This window comes from Acanthopagrus latus, chromosome 5, assembly GCF_904848185.1.
Source record: "Acanthopagrus latus isolate v.2019 chromosome 5, fAcaLat1.1, whole genome shotgun sequence".
Lineage (NCBI taxonomy): Eukaryota > Metazoa > Chordata > Actinopteri > Spariformes > Sparidae > Acanthopagrus > Acanthopagrus latus.
Window position 1 is genome coordinate 24,028,186 of NC_051043.1, and position 20,853 is coordinate 24,049,038.

The window sequence follows — 20,853 nt, forward strand, 5'->3', positions numbered from 1 at the left end:
GCCATTTCACTTTTTCATTTTTCCTCTCGCACACATGTAGAGAAATACGCACATTCACAACATGACAAATTTCCTCTCTTCTGAAAAATAAAAACACTTCTGTACACGTAGTAGTAATAATATTATAATTAATAATAATAGTAATAATGTTTATAACAATAACAACAGCAAGAACAATAATACCGCGTGTGGCTCTGTTGATTTTTTTGTCATCTTTTCCTTTCTCTTTTTGCTTCATTCTACAAGTCACATCCCTCTTTTTACTTGTCTATTTTATAAGTCCAAAAGAAGTTCAAAAGGCAGACTCAAGTTAATAGAAAAGTACTAGCGCGGGAGGGGAGCCTTTGGCGCCCCCTGGCCTCGCCCTCAGCCGAACCTCTCCCTCACCAGCATCATTAGTTTCTTTTTGCCCTTGTAGATTTGTTTCAGGTTGTCTATGAACTGGGTGAACTGAATGTGTCCGTCGTGCGCCATCATGAAAGTCTCCCGGGCCTTCCCCAGGAACTCGATGAACTCGCTGTAGTGCCGCGGGCTGATGTGTGTGAGCCGCGAGTGCGTGGTGTTGATGTAGGCCCCGATGGTTGCGTCCAGCAGCTGCCTGAGCGGCGCCTTGTCCAGGGACATCAGCTTCCCAGAGTTCCTACGGCTGTGCAGTGCCGACACCATACCCGGCGTGGTCAGCGTGCACCTCCGCAAAATGTCAGAGAGCACCGTGGCGCACTTCACGCTCTTCACCACCAGGGGGATGACGGCGGCGAGCTCGTTTTTCCCCAGCGAGTGGCTGAGCGCGCAGGCCCACAGCACGTCGTTGATGGCCGGGTGCGTGTCCTGGTTGTAACTGAGGTTCAGGTGAGCCATGGCCGACGTCGCCAGCTTATACGCCCTCAGCGGGTAACCGCGGTGTTCCATGTAGCGCGCTATAGTGAACAGCTGCGTGTAGCTCATTCCTGTCGCCGCTGCGTCCAGTACAATCTGGTAGGCTGTCTCGAAGGCAATGTGGTCCTTTTCACAGAGTGTGAGAGCGGAGAGGGCGCAGTTCTGGGGGTCCTTCATGGCACACTGCAGGGCGAGGGTGCGGGCGGATGAAGCCAGGTTCTCCTGCTGATGGCAGTCCAGGTGGAGGCGTACGATAGTGCTGTTCGACATGACAGTGGTGGCCACGATACTTGTGGCTTCCGTGGGGGTGAAGAGGGTGAACCAGCTCTGCATGATGCTGTCCAGGGCGTACACGCCTGGAAGACAGAACGACGGGGAGCAGTTAGAAGATAAAGTGATTGGATCCGGGTCATCTCGACACGACAGAAGCAAATTCAGAGGACCGGGTGCACTTACCCACTTCGGTGGCACATGTGACTAACCAGCGGACCATCTCTCTCCTCCTCCAGTTTAACGTGGACAGAGTTATTCTCATCACCTGAGGGAGATGGGAAAGAAAAGGTGAGGGGATGTCATGTGTCAGCTTTAGAGGAAATACATGATTGTTTAAAGGTGTAGGATTTAGTGGCATCTACAGTGTAAGTGTAACAGTGTAACTTGGCATGATTCCCCTAAATCCTACACAGTGGACCTTTCATAAAAACTGCACAAAGACATTTAAATGCATCTACCGTATTTGTTGACTACCTCAACAGTAATGTCGAAGGAATGTACTGGCAAAGATCAAAGATACTCTAACCATCTTTTTGTTTCACCTCACATTTGTATTTCATAACTGGCAGAGGGACACGGCTGCTGTCAGGATGACCACAAAACAGGTACTTGAATAATGAAATGTATGGGGACATTGCAAAGAATGTCGTCGGTCCAAGGTCGGCTTGGTTTGCGACGGCGGAGCGGGCCTTTTCAGAAATGTTGAAGGCGAAAGAATGAATCAGCTGAACAATGCTTCCAATCATATGTCTTTACAATCAGCCTCTACAGTAAATGGAAAATTTTGCATTACAGTATCTGAATTGTGATACTAATAAGTAAATTAATGATAATCACATCAACGTTTTTGAGGCAAAATAAACTTGCAGAAAGCTAACTGATACAGTTGGATCTGTGACAGTATGACATGTATCTCATGGTCTTCCAAAATAAAAGTTATAGGCCACAAGTTCTTCCACAGATCTAACAGATACATGGTTTACTATATATTTCATCTTCCAGAAGTTTAAGATTTCACTGCAGAAAAATGATCATACGTATATCTAGTAACGGATATATCAGCAGGATAAGTTTTAAGAATTTAGAGAAGCTTAACGGTCAAATAAAAATTGTGGCTGTACAGTGGCTTGATATGAGTAGAACAATCACATCACAACATTTTTAACAAAGTAACATTATGGTTATGTGTCTCCCAGCCACAGTTGTGATTCCTTTCGTCTGATCCACACGCACAAAACGTTTACAACCTGTCCTGTCAACCTTCTTAAAGACGAGGACAATAAACACGCAGCGGTGTCGGTTTGACAAACGGCGTGGGCGTGTTTGCGCACCTGCAGTCCCAGCTCCAGAGAGACTTTGAGAAGTGTGATGTCAGGCAGGCTGTCCATCAGCGTGGCGATCTTGAACGCATCTTGTGCCAGTTTGAAGATGTGAGACGAGGAGTGAATGTTTTTCTGGATGGACTCCAGGACCGTCTCGAGCCTCCGACTGTCACCTGGAAGGAGGATTGGGACACAGGGACGCTTTAGAACCAAGGTAGAGATCAGTGCTCCGCTTACTAGTGTATGTGTGTGAGAGTCTGTTCAGCAGTAATGAGGTTATCGACTTGTCGCACACATCTCCTCATTTTTATTGATATGGACGTGACCTCAGACATTACCCAGCGAAAAGTGGCAATAACTGGACTGCAGTTAATTGCCAGTTAGTTGATGAACGACTGCACTCTTGTGCCAAATGTTTAATATTTGTTAAAGTGCAGTTTCTTGTAACGCGACCTCAGAGTCCATTTCATTTATTGTTCTGGTTGTGCGATTTTATTTCACTTATTTATTTTCTTCACATTACACAGTAACAGAGACTGATTAGGATTAAGAATGAACGATTGCTCTTAAAAAGGGTTTACTTGCATTGTTGTGCTTTTATTATAATTGTATCACTGGAATCATGCAGTTGATCACAATTATCACCAGAACTGCAACAATAAATTGATTAACCTCGACTTAAAAAGCTTGTACCGACAAGTGTTTGGATAATGTCTAATCAAAAGGTTTTAATGTTGCTCTTTACATATTTAATTTTTCTCTCTGTGTTTTATATTTACTGTTTATTGTTGTTGAGCTCCCTGATTTTATTGCGTTTCATTTCGCTGTTGTTATTGTTTGGTATTGAATTAAAGATGGTTAATATTAATAGTCCAAACATTATGCTAATCAGTTCATCAGCGTTAATATTTTTTTTAAAGGAAAAACAAAATAAAGAGTCTCTGATTTCAGTTTCTTCATGTGAATGTTTTCCTGTTTTTTTTCTTTGCCAGCAAACTGAATATCTTGGGTTGTGGACAGAAAAAGATATTTGAGGACGTCAACTTGAGATTTTGTGAAACATCAATTCACATCTTGTTTTTTTACCTTTTTGAACTTGTGATTCATGTGATTCTGTTGTATGAAAACCACATTTTTTGCCAGGTTATCTGTAATTTGAAAGTAAACAACACCAGAATTCCTGAAGATCATTGGACTTTAATAAGTTTCTGGATAGAAAACAGAGGATTTGCCACCTTTGTAATGAGTATCATATCTTGTTTGACTTGGAGTACCTGCCTTTATGTATTATGTAAACCATAAAATTAATTTTGTTATTACAATAAGACTAAGCCAAAAGTTATTTATAGTCTAAGAGCTTTGTATTTCAGCCGCGCCGTGTGCTCCTGTTTCGTCATTATTGCATGTTCTGTTTGTGCTCCATATCATGTGATCATGATAGCGATCATCCCGAGCCTCATAAATAAATAACATGAAAATGAAAATAACTGTAATCTCTCGTTCTGTTTATTACAGTGACAATATGTGATCCAAATAAGTAGTAAGGACTGTTGTCCGTGTGCTTTGTGAATATATCTGCACCTTTGGCAGCAGTGAGCATCGTGGAGGCCAGCTCACACTGCTGAGACTCTATGTGGCTCAGGGTGAACCAGCGCGGGTAGCGGTTGGGCACCACCGACACGATGTGGTGGGGTCGAGACAGGTCGCCGGACGAGGCCGTCGACTCCAAAACCGGCAACCTGATGGAGACACAGACACAGAAATATGTGGATTTAAGCAACGCTATCGTGCGGCGTGATTTAAAATTGACTTAAATTTTTAAAACACTTCAACTAATGATCTATGTTTTTAAAGGGGTTTTGGGGGGGATAAGGCAGGCAGAGCAGTGGAGCGAAAGATAATGAGAGAAAAACCAAACGTCCAGGGATCATCAGAATCACAGCGAAATCACTTCTGTCTTCACACAGTAACAAGCACACACACACACACACACACACACACACACACACACACACACACACACACACACACACACACAGACAGACAGACAGGAAAAAGTCTTCATTATGATGGTCTGAAAGTGACTTCAAAATGAGAATGACTTTAGTGATCACAGGGGGATTACAGTTAGCCTATCCCTGCAATTTACATCCAACCTAGTATTTAATCACCTAGAAACCAAGGTATAATTAGTATTTTCTTCACTCTAATTGGTCATAATGAAGTTGGAGCCGCGCAACACCTGCTAGCGGATGAAGGAGCTGCGCTACTTTTTCCTCTCTCTCATTATAATAACACTGACAGGGCCAAGTCGTCTCCGGCACCACCACCACCACCACCACCGGCACCACCGCCATTACCACTGTGGCCGGCTCATCTCCTATTCTGCTTCACTTCTTCTTTCCCTCTGCTCCCACCTCAGTTTCAAAGGTCTTCTTTTCCTTCAGAAGGCAGCGCAACCTGGCCTTCTCTCAGCCAATCACAAAGCTAATTGAGTCCACGGGGAAATTAAGGAATTCACCTTCCAGCCCCGTAAGGCTGGACACACATCAAACAAATACCGACACACATGAATGAAAGGAGTCAGCACGCGCACTCAAAACCCACCCACACACACACACACACACACGCTCAGATAGTCACACACACACACCTGCCCTTTTGAAAACATCAAAGCGGCCCAGTAAAAGCAATGTGATGCTAAATGCCAGTTTCAATTTCAGAGCAAAGTGCATGTGATACTGTTGCCACCTGAGTGAAGGCATGCACCAAAAAAAACCAAAAAAAACCATCCTCTTTCCTCGTTCGTTTTTATTTTGATTTTATTTTGACGAAGAGGACACAAGCGGGGCCCTCGTCTCTCGGAAAGAGAGGAGGTGACAAAAACCCAGAGTGTGATACACCGACACTTGGTGTAAAACGGAGAAGTTCGGAAGAAGCCCTAGCAACAGCCGGGTTCACTCCACACACACACACACACACACACACACACACACACACACACACACACACACACACACACATCTAAAGAGCTGCAAAAAGCTTCCACCACACTAGGCCCTTCTGGAAGATTCCTGGGGTGTAGCAAAGCACAAAAAAAAAAAAAAAAGTGAGCCCTGGGTAAAGATGGAGGCCTCATCAACATTCCTGTCTTTGTTTGGTTTTCACCAGAGAGCCAGAGGCCTCCATTGGATAGAAGCTTGAGAGGCCTGGCCTGCTGAAAAATAACCTCCTCCAAAACGATGGGAGGAAAATCCATACTGGGCTATTGTTCAATGGGAGACAAAAAAAAGAGAAAAATCCTAATGGAGTGCTCTGAAGCATTCAATCTGAGGACGAGTATGAAGCATTTCCTGTGACGGGGTGCGTTCTCGTCGAGCCCCTTGTAAACCATCGCAAAAACAGAGCACGCCGATGATAAACACGATCATCTCCTTTTCGTGGCAAGCACTACACCAACTCTCAACTCGATGTCAAAGTGCGCTTAAAATACCAAATTAAACTCGTATTTCTTTTACAGCGCCGTCGCAGCTGAAAATAAACGTGCATCATCAGTGAAATACAGTATAAAAACACTAACGGAGTGAGCTGGAAGAGGCCATCAATCCCCGTTTGAGGCGGTGGGTGGGTGGGGGGGCGGCTTGGGTGTCAAACGGGTCCTGTGGCACTGTAGCACCCTGTCACGTCTGAACGGGGACACAGCAATACTTGTCGCCACAGAAATATCCAAGGCCGACCGGTGTGGAGGGAGAGTCACAGCCAAATTCACATGTACGGAGATGCAAAAGAGGCGAAGGCAAAAAGACGTTGATAGAAAGCAGCCCAGTCGGGTTTTACCTAAATCCTGAGGCCCTGCAGGGTTTCTGGTCAGCATCACCATGACTACTGACCTCTCTACCTCACACTCCTTTTCCCCCTGCGACTGTAAACACCCTTCTACTTTCATAATCCATCAGCCTCATCTATCAAGTGGGCGTCACATCCGCTGGATGACCTCCACTCTATACACAAACTCAAAAGTTGGAAGTCCTTAATAACGCCTGAGAGGAGGGATCAGGTCAAACGTGACCCGCAGAGTGACCCCTGAATTTTAAGTCCTCGCCTCTAAAGTGCCTCAGATGCTTGAACTGACTTCTGCTTTGGGTGAAGCACTGTTTCCCACAACATTGTGTCTTCTCGGTCAGGTGAACTCCCAACGATCACTCTCTAAGACATCTAGTATAATTTCAGCTTGACTTCTGCATCTCTTCACATCTTTTAAAAACGTGTGGATGAAGTTTTAAGAGCTCCAAAGGTTGACGGACTTTCTCAGACTCAGAGGAACATGTGATCTTTCAGCTGAGTGAAAACATGAACACACACGTTGAGCTATATACACATTCCTTTTTTTCTCTTCTGCAGAATTCAGAGAACACGTTAAGAATGGAGCTTGTTCGCTGTCAAACAGTTTCGTTTCGCTTCAGGAACCAAAAATACTTGGTTAGGGTCGAGGTCCCGTGTGGAGCTGAGTAATTTCAACCCATACCAGATTTTCTTTTTCTTTTCCCCTCCGTGCAACTAATTAGGTAGAGTTTACATGTTCTGGCCCGAGAGGACAGCCGCTGCCGCCACAGTTCTGTCTGCTCTCTGGTGTTTATGTTGTGTACAAAAAATGAGACGCTGATGCTCAAATGCTAATAACTGGAGAAGAAGTCATAATAATACATGAATGACTGACATTATGTCATCAGGCTCATCATCAGGTCATCAGACGGCATTTAAATATAGCTGATGCTAAACTACTCACTGAATGAAATCATGGTACTTCATTTATCTTAATCGTTGTGTCGCCAGCAGCTCTCCTGTCTGTGTGCATGTTTCGGTTTTATTTTGTAATGATATGTGTAATGCAGTAAGTCATTATATTGTGTGTCTTTTTTGTGTTACATGTTAAAATGTGAGCTGGTATTAGGCACCGTCACAAGCTCGTTGCAGACCCGTGGAAGAACAGCTGCTGATGCCAACAATCCAGAACACGGGTGATTTGTCCTCTAACTTCGCGCTACGTTTTGCCAAGACTTCATTCTATACATTAGTACGACATTTCAGAAGGAAATTAGTAATTAGTACACAACAGTTATTTGACAGCTGTGGTTAGTTGTCAGAGTAGGGATCTACACATGAAGCATAAAGTCACCAGCAATTAGCTTCACCTCAACCAACTACAACACTAAAATGCAGCTACATGTTATGCATTATCAATGATGCAAAAAACATAATTATATATCACTCTCAGGGGAAATTATGAGTAGTTCAAGAAAATGTTGTTGTCAAAATATATCTGCTTTAACAATTTATAATGCAGGACTAGTATTTTTAGCAGTGTGGCTACTTCTACTGTGGCTAACAACCAGATTCTCCTCCACATTTCATGTATGTGATATGTGTTTCTCGTCAGCACAGTCCACATCTCTAACAGACTGGCACAACCCATTTCATAACCGTCTGTAAAACTGTTTCCATTCATATTTTTCCAGGTTGTTTTTTCTGCAGCAGATGCCAAGACACATTCTTCTTGTAATTGCATGCCTGGCTAATGACACAGATTCCGGTCCTGATGATAAAATGATGAAAATGTTTACACTGGGGTGTCGGACGGTGCAGAGTTTTGCCAAACTGCGCCTCGTGTCATTGGTTTATCATTGTCTCAGTTTAGCCTCAAACCGCAGACACACAGCGTTGTATAAATATATATATATATATATTCAGAGATTATGGATTATGCAGGGGGGATCAAAAGGTGGTGGATTACAGCGAGGATCTGCATTCATTAGCATTGGAAGACGCCTATCTCATATGGAAATCTCATATGATAACAGACGGCTGGGATTTGTCTCTTTGGCTTTCCAAAGAGTTGCGATAAGAAAGTCTCTGGAGAGGTTTCTTCTTCTTCTTCTTCGTCATCTGTGGCTGCAGTCAGGATTCTGGGCAGCCTGTGAACCAGTAGGCAGCTCCACTGTTTTTGTGTTGGCCGCTCACACCAAGCCATTGCGCGGCATATGCTGCTCTCGCGCGCTTTAATTAAACTCGTGCGCGACGTATAAACACACACACACACACACACACACACACACACACAAACACATGCGCAGGCATTAAAACGCTCCGCTTGCTGCGACGTCGGCTGGTTATGCATTTGTGCACGGAGGCAGTCTGACTTTTCTCGCACCGAATTAAAGCATGGTTTGAGAGCAACTGCGAGGGAGGAGACAAATAAGGAAAGTGAAGGGGAAGAGTGAAAAAGTGTGTGTGTGTGTGTGTGTGTGTGTGTGTGTGTGTGTGTGTGTAAATGAGCGAGGGAGCTAGACTTTCTCTCTCTCCTTGTATCAATGATAGCGTTATAATGGGTCCATTAAAATAGCCCTGGTTCCTTTACCACCTCCTCTATATTTAACTGTCCGCCGTCCCGTGGGAGCAGGGAGGTATATGCTATCATATTACACTACGCTACATTACACACATTCATTATGTGCTGAGTAGACACCTCTGGCTCCCAGGAGCACCCATAAGTGGCCATATTATTCTAAATCGCCGGTTTCACACCACAGCAGCAAGGATGGAGGAGGCGAGGGGAGGAAATGGGGAAGGTGGCGAGGATGGAGGAGGGTGTGTGGCTGACTCAGGGATGACAGGTTCGGGACGTGGGGTTTTCGAGGTTGGGGGGGGCGAGCTGCCTGGCGGCTGGGATGTGCAGCCGCAACACCGCATGGCCGCTGGCTGAGGAAGAAGACCGTGTTGTTTTTTTTGGTTTTGTGAGCTCGTCATTTCACTTCCTGACGCCTCCTGACTGGTTAACTGGAGGGAAAAGTGTGAACGCTCGTTGCGCTTTTGTTTCCGTTTGTCCGACTGCGACACACCACAACACAACTCAAATCGCTCACTAATCATCAGCCAGCTCTTTCGCAGCGACGGCCTCAGAGAAGCCTCGCTTTGTTGAAAAACACAACAAACATCTTCCCCACGCTGCCCTCTCCCTGTTGGCCCTGCATGTCTGTGTGTGTGTGTGTGCGTGTGCGTGTGTGTGTGTGTGTGTGTTTGAGAGTGTGTGCCTCCTCCTCATTACAGCCACACTAATTACACTCTCATTAATGTAATTAATATTCACTGATCCCGCTCCCACTAGTCACAACATCAAAACACAGCAGCGCAGACTGATTAACACACATACACATGTACACATTGTCCACAGATGAATACACACAGGAGCTTAATATAGAGAGATCACATGGACAGACGCACAGTCAGACCCCGAATAACCACAGACAAAACGCTCTGTATCTTCACCTTCCTTGTGTCTCTGACAACAATCTCCCTCGCACCAGAAAACTGGCTGTCTTGTAATGTTTTTACCAGTTTCGGAGGTTTGGAAACTGGGCAAATTTGACTGCTTGAGCTCGACTGAAACATGCAAAACAAGCAATGCAAAGTCTTTTTACAGTCAGATGAGTCTGGATAAGACTACTATAAAGTTTCAGTCTCCACTTTAAAAAAAATAAAATAAAAACATCTTGCGAGTGGCCACCCTCTATTTAGGAGTTTTCCATTGCAATCTTTTAAAAGCCTCCATTAGCCCAAACTTTCTAATCCAAGGATCTGCGTTTGATTCTACAAATGAAAATCAATAAAATTTGATTTACAGGGTTTTGACATGATTACAGGCACGCACACACACACACGCACACACACGCACGCACACAGTCAGAGACCTACCGCATGGCTCTCAGTGCAATTTTGTACGCCAGTTCAGCGTCGTGAGGTAGGAGAGAGGTAAAGAGATAGCGGGCGAAGGTGTGCATGGGGACACTCTCTCTGTGGACAATCTCTCCGAGGCCGGAGTATGGACCAGCTGCACGGAAAAAAAACACACACACACAAAAAAAAAAAGGAGGTTGTTTTCAGTGAGGGAACAACGGAGAAATTCATAAAGCAATGATCTGTCTCACTGGGTCAATGAGTGTAATGGCACGGCATTGAAATAGACGACAAACGCACATTTTTATTGTGTTGTATGTTGAGTCGTGCGTTTTCTGCAGCGCACTGTGGAGTGACTTATCCTCCTACCCAGGAAGAGACAAAGCCACGCGGCATAAAAAACAAAAAAAACAAAAAAAAAACTGTGACGTCAGCAGCCATATGGTCGTGTGTGCAGACTTGGCCTCGCGCTCTCTCCCTTCCCTGCCCCCCATCCCTTCCTGCACTTCCCCTCGTCTCTGGTGGGTTATTTTAAACCCCAACAGGCTCCTAAGCCACAGACCACATCACACAGTGGCGCGGCAGCAGCCTCTTGGGGGCCCGCTGAGGCCTCGGAGCCTGGTGCTCTATTAGTAACGGAGCCAGAGGTGGGTGGTCGCGCCGGGGGCCGAGGCAGGGCTGGGGTTTGGGTGGGGACTGACTAGGCATCCTCCTCCTCCTCCTCCTCCTCTTTCTGCCTTTCCCATAACCAAACCTCATTCTGCTCCAGCCCCAGTCCTGTAAATGTACACACTGTTGTGTGTGCACGCATGTGTGTGCTGATACAATACCCCTGGTGTTACTGTGTAAAGAGCTCATTTTGGTCTGGCCCAGGGCAGCTCAGCCTCTATTTGCACCACAAAATGAAAGGATAATAAATACTGAGGCAGAGTCCAATGTGTTTTTTCCTGTTTTAGCAAGAATGTGTAGGATCTTGGTGTGTGGGAGGGAGAGAGAAGAAAGAGAGGAAGAGTTTTCTATACGTGTGGAGACTGTGGCGACTGTAAGATATAGTGAAATTAAAGGGACAATGAGGGTGAAATGTTATCAGTTAACTCGCTCACCCTCTAGCAGAAAGACTGCCTGTTTACGGAAGATTTTGACCAGGGAGTCGTCCAGTTCCACTTCCTGCAGCTTGGCCAATAGCTGCTCTTCGTTGCGACACACCTTCTCTTGAGCGTACAGCCCGTCGGGCATCACCCGCTGCTGGCCTAAGCCGATGAGGGCCGTCTCCACCGCCAGCGCCACGTACGATTCACCGTCTCCTAACAGTCGCTGCACAGGCATCCGCTGGAGCTCGGCTCGGCTTACGACGCTGGAGCAGTCTGCTGAGGAGAGGGAGGAGGAGAGGAAAAAAAAGAGGGTGAGTCGAGGAGAAAGGGAGCTTGGCATAAAGTGGCAGTCAATGTCTGCGTTATCCTCTGAGGTTTTCGGACACTAGATGAGCCTGTCTCCTATGGAAAACCGCTGCGTCAGTCACACAGTAGAGGTCTGAACCCGGCGACCATCCAAAATAAAGATCAGCGCCTCAGGAGCATTCCTCGGCTCACTTCTCTACCTCAGAGGAGAGGGCTATTTCTGTGAGCAGAGGAGGCGATGAGGGACAAGAGCGATCGCGGAGCGTAGGAGAGGAGAATTGGAAAAGCATGAGAGGAGGCATGATAAGATAAGACAAAGAGACTGGAGGTGAAAACTCCGCTTGAAACGACATTTTCGAACATCTGCAATCTAGTGAAATGTGAAAGAAATCAAAACTATATCCTATAATGTGGCTACAAAGACAAAGAATTTGAGCAGTATAGCAGTATATACCATGCACTTTGTCATCCCTCAGTAAAAAAATCCAACACTGAAAAATCAAAATTTCATGTTTGTATTCTTCATAATTACAGCCCTGTTTGTATAATTCCATAATTACAGTATTGTTTTTTAAGTGGTAGCTATGTTACCCATGTAAACGGTATGTTATTATACAGAATAAGCACATATATATCATATGTTAATCATATAGTACAAGCATATGGCAGGCACAAAACACTCAGAATGACCTTTTTGGACTTCATGTGTTTCCATAGAAGCGCAGCTACATTTAAGTGTATATCTGTGAATTTGTTTGATTTGGGTTGCCGGTTTCTGTCAGTCAGCAGCACCTGAGAGGTCTAAGCAGGTGTTGGAGCCCTCCTCCCCCACTCGTCCCGACTCTGTCAGGGTGCTGAACAGGGTGCCGATGGGATCCAGGGGGTGTCCCACCCAACCCTCCATGTTGGTTATGGAGGTATGGCCTTTATGGAGCAACTCTGAGACAAAGCAGAGCCGACAGAGACAGTTAACGAAGGCACAATGTCAAAACCATGTATGTATCTCACCAATTTATTCAATCAAATGAAGTAATAAGAAGTGAATGAAAAATGAAATTAACTTTTAGAGAATTTTCTCCTCTTTGTCCGTGCTTTTATTTTCCCTTAACATTAAAAAAGTATTCTTGTATGGGGCGGCTGCAGGATGGTGGTGTTTGTATCATGAGAGAATTTGCTTGTTTATATTCTGACGATAAACTAAAGCTTGAAATAAAAAGAAGAAAAAAGAAAAACGCGCCTCACCTTTCTTATGTCGGCGGAAGTGCTCCAGTTGCCTCTGCTGTTGCCGTCGTAACGTGTTCACCACGGCGATGGCCAGTCGGAGGGCCTCTCTCGGGTAACCGTGCGAGCGCAGAGCGTCCACCCTGGCACAGGCCGTCGGGACGTGTTCTGAGAAAAAGACAAAGAAAAACACACTCTTAGCCCAACTGAGACACATCAGCTGACACACACACACACACACACACACACACCACGAGCATGCACACTCACCGTGCCACAGTGGCCAGCCGCGTGCGTCAAAGAGGGAGCCCTCCTGGTTGTCATGGTAACAGTAGTTGGCATAGAGGTCACTGGCGATAATGTGCTGGAGGTGTCGGTCCTGCCAGTGCAGGTCGCAGGCCTCGATGGCCCGTGTGAACACAGTCCTGTGGGGGCGCATCTCTGCAGGGGGAGGAGGAGGAGGAGGAAGAGGAGGAGGAGGAGGTGTGAGAGGATTTAACATCACCTTCATGTGGTGAGAAGGAGTCAAGATTATTTATACAGCACATTTCATACAACTCAGGGCTCAGTGTGCTTCAAGACAAAAAGTACAAATTAGACAAAGATCATACAAGACAAAAACAATCAAAACATTCACACATGAATTTGTCTTATTATTAAAAAGTGAGGAGCAATGATAATAACACAGATGATAAAATAAGGGTTTTACATGTTACCCACACTCTTTAAACCTTACTAAACACTGTGATATGGTTAAAAGAAGGCACAGCTGTAGTAGACCTTCAGGACCACACTGACTGAAGGCACCATAAGCTGATTTAAAGTGTATTCCAGGTGTAGTGAGGAGACCTTTGCGTGACAATCTACAATGAGGGATCTGCCCAGTGTGTATTCAGTGAGCCTGACAATGACGCAGGCAGGGGCTCAGCTATTCATAGATTTGAAAAAACAAAACAAATAAAACAATAAGACAATCAATTGTTTTGCTTTAGAAAGCTGGTATGGCCAACATGCACAGTGTGGCTGGTTTGCTCTTTCTGTTTTAAATGCCCCTTGCATTTTGCTGTCTATTAATAACCTAACATGTTAATTTTTGCCACATTAGCATAATTGCTATAAACAAACATCAACCATCACCTACACAACTTGTGAGATTGGCAGCCTGTACTAGCTTCTACCCTGCAGAAAAAAATCTGCTGTAGAGCGACTGTTTTCAGCTAAAGTGCACAAAAGCTTCAAGATTGAGTGGACTACTTGGGGAGAATCACTTCCAACAAGATGATTGTTTTTTGGGGGGGTTTTTTGAGCAGATTTAGTGAAGCGAAACAAAGACGAAAAACAAGCGGGCGGATGCTTCGGACCAGAACAGTGATCCGTGTGCGTTAGGTAGAAAGATGCATTACTGTAATGCGACATACATTATTACAAGTAAACACATTATTGACTGATACACAAAACTTGTCAATCGCTGACCTTGGTTGCCATGGGCACCCTGAGGAAGTGAGTGGGTGAGGTTGGGCAGCTCGTTGCCGTGGTTACCGTCCTCCCAGGGGCAGACGTCCACGCTGGTCCATCTGCGCAGCTGGCGCAGCCACGATGACTTCTGCTCTGGTTTGCAGTGGGGGTTCAGTACGATGCACATCCACAGAGCACCTGGACACACACACACACACACACACACACACACTTCAGTCAGCTGCCCTACTTCCCAATGTGTGACGATGACGTAAGCGCTGAGTCACACAGGCAGGTACACAGCGGGGTTTAAAATATCCTAAATACAGTTATCATGCAGGACTGAGAGCTGGAGGCCATTTTTCAAAGACGTGCAGCATTCATAACATTGCTTCTTCTGTTCTTTCAGTGCATGTTTTGTATGCTGCCGCCATCTTGCACTGGAATACAAAACTCTGTGAAAACACAGAACTTAACTAGTCCCGAGGCAACGCTGACTGCACACACATCATTTTGGAGTAAATTGGAACAAACAGAATATGAAAAGTGGCTACGTCTCCAGGGACGCGAGCACATTCAGGGATTTTTTTTTACTCTCAAGACTGCTGGAGATATATAGACTCCACTGTGGGTGCGCGTGGGTGTGCGTGCGATCGCGCCGTACGTATGCATGTGTGCAAAGGCAGGGAGAGTTTGGGAGAAGGACGAAGACAAGGACGGAGACAGAACATGAAGAGAGAAAAAGAACACAAAAGGTGCAGAACAGAGGGGGAGCGCGGGAGAAAAAAAAAGGGGGGGAAATGAAATGGGAGCGGAGATGATTTGGACGAGGAGACATGGGTGAGGACAAGTGAATGAGGCATGGCTTTGTGTCTGGAGGAGAGGAGTAGCTGCGCCTCAAAGAGGAGAAAGACAAAAGAGAGGGAGAGAAAGAGAGAGGGAGAGTTTGTGAGGGAGAGAGAGAGAGAGAGAGAGCGAGAGAGAGAGGGAGCAGCGCCGAGAGGCAGCATTCACCACACATCAGGGGGAGTGATAAGGACTTGGGAAGAAGGGTTTTTGAAGTGTGGACTTCAAAGAGACCGTGCACGCACACTTCCAAAAATACGTGGGATTGAAACAGATGAGATCACTGCGCTGTCCCTCGCAAAGTGCAGAACAAGACCAAAGGGAGAAAAAGGGAACATCATCATCAACAGCGGCAGCAGCGGATCAGCGGAGACATTAGAGGGAAAAACAACAAGGACGGGAGACGACACGACTGCTGTCCTGGTGACGGGCTTGTTGGTTTTTGTGTGCGTCTGTGAGGAAGTGTTTTGCTGTAGGTACAGTACACCTGTCAAAGGAGCTACACATCGTATCAAACCAAATCGACTGCAATGGCGGGCAGCACTCTGTCACATCAACTAAATATGTAATGTGAAGCGCTTGAGAACGTTGCGGAGGTCGTAATATTTGGGGTTTTGTGCCGCATTAAACGGCTTGTAATCCACAAAGACACTCTCTCGCTGAAGCTGCCAAACTCGCATTCACAGCGAGAGGGAGAGACTGGGCTGTCAGTGATGAGCATGTGTGTGTGTGTGTGTGTGTGAGAGAGTGTGTGTGTGGCCTGTCATGGACAACAAAGGACAAATAAACACACAGGAAAAAAAAAAAAAAGATATTGCGTGTGCCTTTGTGTCAATGTCTGGGTTCGATCGACCACCTCGCTAAATCTGTCTGTGCCTGCGCATACTGGGTGTGAGAGGTGTGTGTAGGACAGTCAAGTGTGTGTGTGTGTGTGTGTGTGTGTGTGTGTGTGGTGTGTTTTTCCTCCTCACCTAGCTCGTCCCAGAGCTGTCTGTACTTGTCGGTCATGGTGGTGCCCTGCTGTCTCCACAGAGCCAGCCGAGGGTCGGCCATGAACTGTTCTGTGATCAGTGTTAACATCCTCGCTCCGTTGGAGTCACGCATCTTCAGCATCTCCCTCACCTACAGGAGGAGGAGAAGGAGGAGGAGGAGGGGAGGAGGAGACGGGGGGGATGGTTACGCACACGCCCGCACACGCGTGGAGTTTATACAAACAGAATTTGCAGAGGACGAACACACACGACGACACAACAAACAGTCCTCAGACTCGCGTAACTGCACTGGACTGGACGCACAAAATAAAAGACCGATACACAAGAGAAATTCATGTATGAAGGGAGTTTTTACGCGTTTTGTACATCCTCATCTGCTTCTGTGTCTTTTAAGATTGGTTTCAGATATTTGCACAGCTTAATAAAAAGAACTTTTCAGGCATTTTCAAGGACCCTGAAATAAAAAACTCACAGCCTTAATCAACACATCTAAATGTTGACTATAAAGTTTGTTTCTTTTTAATAAAGTTTTCCTTTATGCCTAAAGAAATCAATGCATATTGTCATTTTGTTTAAGTTTCTACTGGCTGCTCCTTGCATGTTTTGATCATGATTATTTCGCTGATTCTGACGTCAGGAGGCAACAAACAAATATGAAAACGATACTGTTTCATTTTAAATATGAATAGATTTTTGGTTAATGCGAGTTATTTATTGTGCAGATGGGACGCCAGATCGCGTTGAAATTCAAGCGTTTCTCAGCAGATTTGTCATCTTGTAAAAAACAAATCAGTTAAACTTTCAGGACCATGTAGGAACCCTGTTTGCATGTTCTACTGTTTTATATTTATCAATGCATTCATCATAAATAAAAGGTATTTTTTGAAAAGACTGCTTCAGTTATATCTTTTTCCTTTATATTGTGCGCACTGTGTCGATCTGAGTGAGGAGCTGCTGCATTCAGTTGTCCTAACCAGGTGAAATAAAGTTCAACTGAATTGAAAGTAGAAAAAACACATCACTAAAAATAAACCCTGGTCATGTGAACGCACAGCTCCATACACACGTCGGACAGCAATTTTTTTTTAACATGACATGCTTCAAAAAAGGACAGGCCCACATTTTCCCTTGCTGGGTTTATATACTGTATATTTTACAAATCACAGGGTCAGTGATCCAGACTGGGCAGTGGTCTAACATTTAACTTTTACCTGTGCTACAAACTGTTGAGAGATTGAGAGAAAGCAAACTCAACTATCAATATCAACTCAAACCTGTCCTGTCCTTGCCCGCTCTCTGATTGTTTGCTTGGAGCACTCACTACGGTCGAGTACCATTCAACCCGTTTCGTGCTGCCCAGCTGAAACCTTAAGCAATATTCTTCAAGGTCACAACACGTATCCATTCTCTTAAAACACAAAAAGAGGGCTGCATTGTGCTTTAAGGCTAAATTTGTTCAGTATTTACTTCTTTTGGGAATACAAATGTTGCCAGCGTTTGGATGTGGGTATTTAAAAAGATTTAACAAATACAAAGAATACAAAATGTGTGTGAGAAAGTGCTTAGAAATGCGTGCCGCGTTTAAATACCTCCATCTCTTCGTCTCAGGTGAATTAACAACAGCTGCGTTTTTTTTTCTCCTTATTCTCTCTTCACTTTTCTTCTACTCGCAAGGGGGACTCGTTTTGTGTAAAAACTACGTTGGTCAGCACCTTCTAGCAACAGGAAACGCAGCCTCTCTTGGATGCATGCATGGGGGGGGATATGAAATCCAGGTAAACGCTGCTTTAAACTGATCTCCTACTTTGAAAGGAGTCTCTGTACTTTTTAAGAGAAAAGTCTCTCTACAAGGACAAGCATAACAATTCAAAGATTAACAGATGCGTGCACACAAAATGCACCCAAACCAGGCGTGGTGTTTGTTTAATAAAACACATGGGATCACTTCTGCGAAAGTGCTCACACAGTACGTGTGCGTTTGCCCTCCGAGGGCGGCTGTATGTATACGCGACTCTCAACGTAGGTGTGCGAGTGGACGGGCATATATGTGGCTGTCTGTGTGTGTGTGTGTGTGTGTGCTGAAAAAAGGACATAACAGGCATTAAAGAGCACGAAGCCGAGAGACGCCGGGGCAGGGTGGATGATAATGGCCTTCGCTCGCTGTCTTTGCATAGCACACAACACATTAACGCTAGCCTGGCTCTGCCGCTGTAATACAAGGCTACGGGGAGGACCTCACATGTAATCGTTTCATCACGGACACGGTGCAGTATGTAGCTTTTTCATCTTTCTCCACCTCTTCCCCTCTCTTCATTGTACATTTCCTTTGTGCAATCAGCTCCAGCTAAAAGGAGGCGCAGCTTTTAATATATGTAAGTTGCTTCGTCTTGGAGTACTTTGAACGCAGATGGCTCTTTTTTTTTTTTTCCAGAGAGAGGGAGAATCAGAGCGAGGCTGCATGTGCCGCAGATGGACGAGAGAGCATGGTATGTGTAGTATGCGTGCTGTTATGTTCTGTATGTTGACGAGCACATGCCGCTCTCGCCTCCTAACCTTGCTGAAGAGCAGGTTGAGCTGCTTGCCCGAGCCGTGGTATCCTCCCTGGGACAGGAAGAGCTTGACTTGCTCCTGGACCTGCTCCTCGTCCAGATGCCAGCAGTTCTCGTCGTCCACGCTGGCTCCTGCTGTGGGGTCCGGGGCCCCTAACACACACAAGCATACAGACACATGCAGCTATGTTATATGTGTATCAGGCCACTGTAATTCCATGAATTCATTGTCTTTTCCTTTTGTAGAATGATTTGAATGATACAGGCTCCTACACAGGGTATCCTACAGATGCTTAAATGGTTTTCAAGTTCACTCTGCACTTACGTGATTCAAAGATGGAGAATAACTAAGTCCAGGCTAACCTTGACTCTACAAAAACTACACAATTTAAACAATTTAAACCTTTTTTTTTAAGATCACCTAAGATTATCCTAAGAGCAGCAACATGACTTATTCTCAGAGAACTGAAGTCCTTTTTCTGCACCCATTAGGACATTTATTTGTGTCCTCTGATGCTTATTAATACACAAACATGAGCATATACACTGGTACTGTTTGGGGGCAACATAACAAACGAAAAAGTAGAACCAAAACTATTATATGATTAGCTTGTTTGTAAGAGAGAAACCTAATGGCCATTTTTTTACCCATTTTTTAGGAATTGTTCTCCAGCTTCTCAATCCCAAGATTTGCTTAACTGTTTTGTCCAGCATGACAGTGAACTAAATATCATTGGGTTTTGGACTGGACGAAGCAAGCAACATGAAAAAAAAAAACATAAACAAGTCAGCTTGGGCTACGTGACGACCATATTTCACTATTTGTGACGCTTTATGAGATCATTAGAGCATGAGTTGCAAGCTAACTACCGCACACAATCTAATTTGCAAAAAAAAACCCCACGTTAGTTTGCCTGATGAAGGTCTAGTGCCGAGAAGTCACATGTGTGTTTGCTTGCAACTCATGCAAAGTCTATTCATCCCTCTCCTCAGCAACTGGCTCATGAAATGAGACATCTGAAAAGTACTTTATTAGAATTATTAGAGAAAATTACAAAATAATGAGAGCATAATAGAAAAAAAATGTTTTTGGGTTGCAGCACCGATACAGTGTTTCTTCTGAAACTGCAAACTAGAACAGTCACTATGTGCAGCAACATGCTACATTTACAAACGGTGATAGCCGTAATAAGTGGTGAAAATTTTAGAAACAAACAGTATAAAATTCTCGGTTGTTTTATCTGAACACTTATCATGAAATACAGGCTGAAATCACTGTTTAATTTCATTTCTAACATGTATGAAGCATACTCTCATGTAGGCTACCTGCTTTCACTGATACCGTATTCAGTTATTTTAAACTGTGTGGTGGTGTGTTTGGTGAAAGCAGCCAAAAGCAAAATTAAAAAAAAAACGATCCACTAAAAAGCACAACTGTAAGCAATGTCCCCTGTAAACATTTAATTTAATAACTGACCAGTTTTACTGCTGCTTCAACAATAGACGAACACATTGATTTTGCAATCCTGCATCATGATGACAGTACAGCGGGCCCTGCTCTTTAAACTGCGAGGATGAGGACCAATTTCTGTAAAGAAGAGTAAAAGTAAATCCATGCGAGCACGCGCCTGAAAACTGATGCTCGGTTGCATTAGCTGCATGGGATCAATTCAGTTAGACGCTTTAATCCAAATCAGGTGTTTTAGTTTTATAGAATTATTGATGGAAGGGCAACAAATCAATACGCTTCTTCATCACAGCACTCGACAAGAAGACCTCCCTCGTTCTCTGAGTTGCTTGTTTATGTTTTGTCCTCGGTTCCCATTAGTTTCCATCTCTCATTTCACTCTTTTCATCCATTTTTTTTCTTCAAAATTCAACCTCTGTCCCACACTTCAACACATTTGCCTTTTCATGCTGTTCCCTGTTGTATCTGGTTCCACGCTCTCTGTTGTTTGCCCTTCAGTTCCTCCCTCTTTTATTAAGGTAAGGAGCGAGTACAGTATCGATAACAAGAGATATGCACCTTTCTGTAAGTCCCTGCTAACCTCTCTGTCTCTGTCTCTGTATCGTTCTCTCCCTCTCAGCGGTAAATAACGGGTCTATAGTGTTGATTAGAGGCGCGCAGTCTCTCCTTTACTGTCTGGATCTCACTAATGAGTAACATCGATCCTGCCACGCTTTACCTTCA

At 44.8% G+C, this 20,853-nt stretch overlaps 1 protein-coding gene across 3 annotated transcripts in view; it reads right to left on the reverse strand.

The window, feature by feature from the left end:
- The window catches only part of LOC119019964 (zinc finger SWIM domain-containing protein 6-like), a 46,624-nt gene continuing 25,771 nt past the window's right edge, over positions 1 to 20,853 (reverse strand). Inside the window, exons 3-15 of one of the 3 annotated variants that reach the window (XM_037098973.1) lie at positions 18,667 to 18,815; positions 16,093 to 16,243; positions 14,294 to 14,473; positions 13,091 to 13,261; positions 12,842 to 12,988; positions 12,392 to 12,538; positions 11,306 to 11,569; positions 10,221 to 10,356; positions 4,053 to 4,210; positions 2,481 to 2,644; positions 1,697 to 1,838; positions 1,333 to 1,414; positions 863 to 1,232 (exon numbers count right to left, since the gene is read on the reverse strand). In XM_037098973.1, the coding sequence (XP_036954868.1) occupies positions 1,007 to 1,232; positions 1,333 to 1,414; positions 1,697 to 1,838; positions 2,481 to 2,644; positions 4,053 to 4,210; positions 10,221 to 10,356; positions 11,306 to 11,569; positions 12,392 to 12,538; positions 12,842 to 12,988; positions 13,091 to 13,261; positions 14,294 to 14,473; positions 16,093 to 16,243; positions 18,667 to 18,815 (2,117 nt within the window). In that variant the 3' untranslated portion in view covers positions 863 to 1,006. Of the gene's footprint in view, positions 1,233 to 1,332; positions 1,415 to 1,696; positions 1,839 to 2,480; positions 2,645 to 4,052; positions 4,211 to 10,220; positions 10,357 to 11,305; positions 11,570 to 12,391; positions 12,539 to 12,841; positions 12,989 to 13,090; positions 13,262 to 14,293; positions 14,474 to 16,092; positions 16,244 to 18,666; positions 18,816 to 20,853 lie in introns of all 3 variants that reach the window. The other 2 variants (XM_037098971.1, XM_037098972.1) reach the window with 2 other exon arrangements.